The following is a 666-nucleotide window of genomic DNA, read 5'->3' on the forward strand; positions in this document are numbered from 1 at the left end:
GACCTGGCTACCCCCACCCCAGGCTGGCTACTCTCCTGGTATGGCCTGTGATGCTCCCAGGGCAGGGACTGCTTTCCTCTGCCACCCTTAGGCTTGTTGAGGAGAAACCAACGTCTGTGTGACTCTGGCAGCCTGAGACAGAGGCACCAGCCACGCTGAGAGTCCACATGTTTATTGGCTGCCCCAGAAGAGCTATGGCCCAGCAGGGCATCACCCGGCCCGATGGTTAGTTGTACCTCTCCTACCCCTAGAGGCAAGGCTGGATGGAGCAGGGCTCTGCCTGGAGTAGCCCTTCCTTTCCCCTTCCTGGTCCCACCTTCTCCAGCTCTCCGTCCATCTGTCCATCCATCACCAGCTGTCACCTCCCCTCCCTGGCTCCGGCTGGGGGAGGGAAAACCTAATGGGGCTCCAGCCTAAAGCCCTGTCCTCCCTCAGCTGTTGCCTGGGAAAGAGGAAGCACCTTGGGGGGGAAGGGGATTGAGAATGGAGACCCTACTTGGCTTTGGTGATGGAGGTGGGGCGGTAACAGTAAAGGAATAGAAAACATTTCAACGCAAGTCTGATGGGATAGTGACTCTGGTGACCACTTGGCCGCGGTCTGCCTCTGCGGCCCTGGGATCCCCTGCTGTGCGCTACGATAACAGCAGATGGTGATAAGGGGGGCGG

At 59.3% G+C, this 666-nt stretch overlaps 1 protein-coding gene across 1 annotated transcript in view; it reads left to right on the forward strand.

Annotated features, from left to right (window-relative positions):
- The window catches only part of FOXH1 (forkhead box H1), a 1627-nt gene extending 1576 nt beyond the window's left edge, over positions 1-51 (forward strand). Inside the window, exon 5 of the mRNA XM_010837581.1 lies at positions 23-51. Coding sequence (XP_010835883.1) covers positions 23-51 — 29 coding nt within the window. The remainder of the gene's footprint in view (positions 1-22) is intronic.
- The last annotated feature ends 615 nt before the right edge of the window (positions 52-666 follow it).

The sequence above is a fragment of the Bison bison genome, unplaced genomic scaffold (assembly GCF_000754665.1).
Source record: "Bison bison bison isolate TAMUID 2011002044 unplaced genomic scaffold, Bison_UMD1.0 scf7180017864078, whole genome shotgun sequence".
NCBI classification, from domain to species: Eukaryota; Metazoa; Chordata; class Mammalia; order Artiodactyla; family Bovidae; genus Bison; species Bison bison.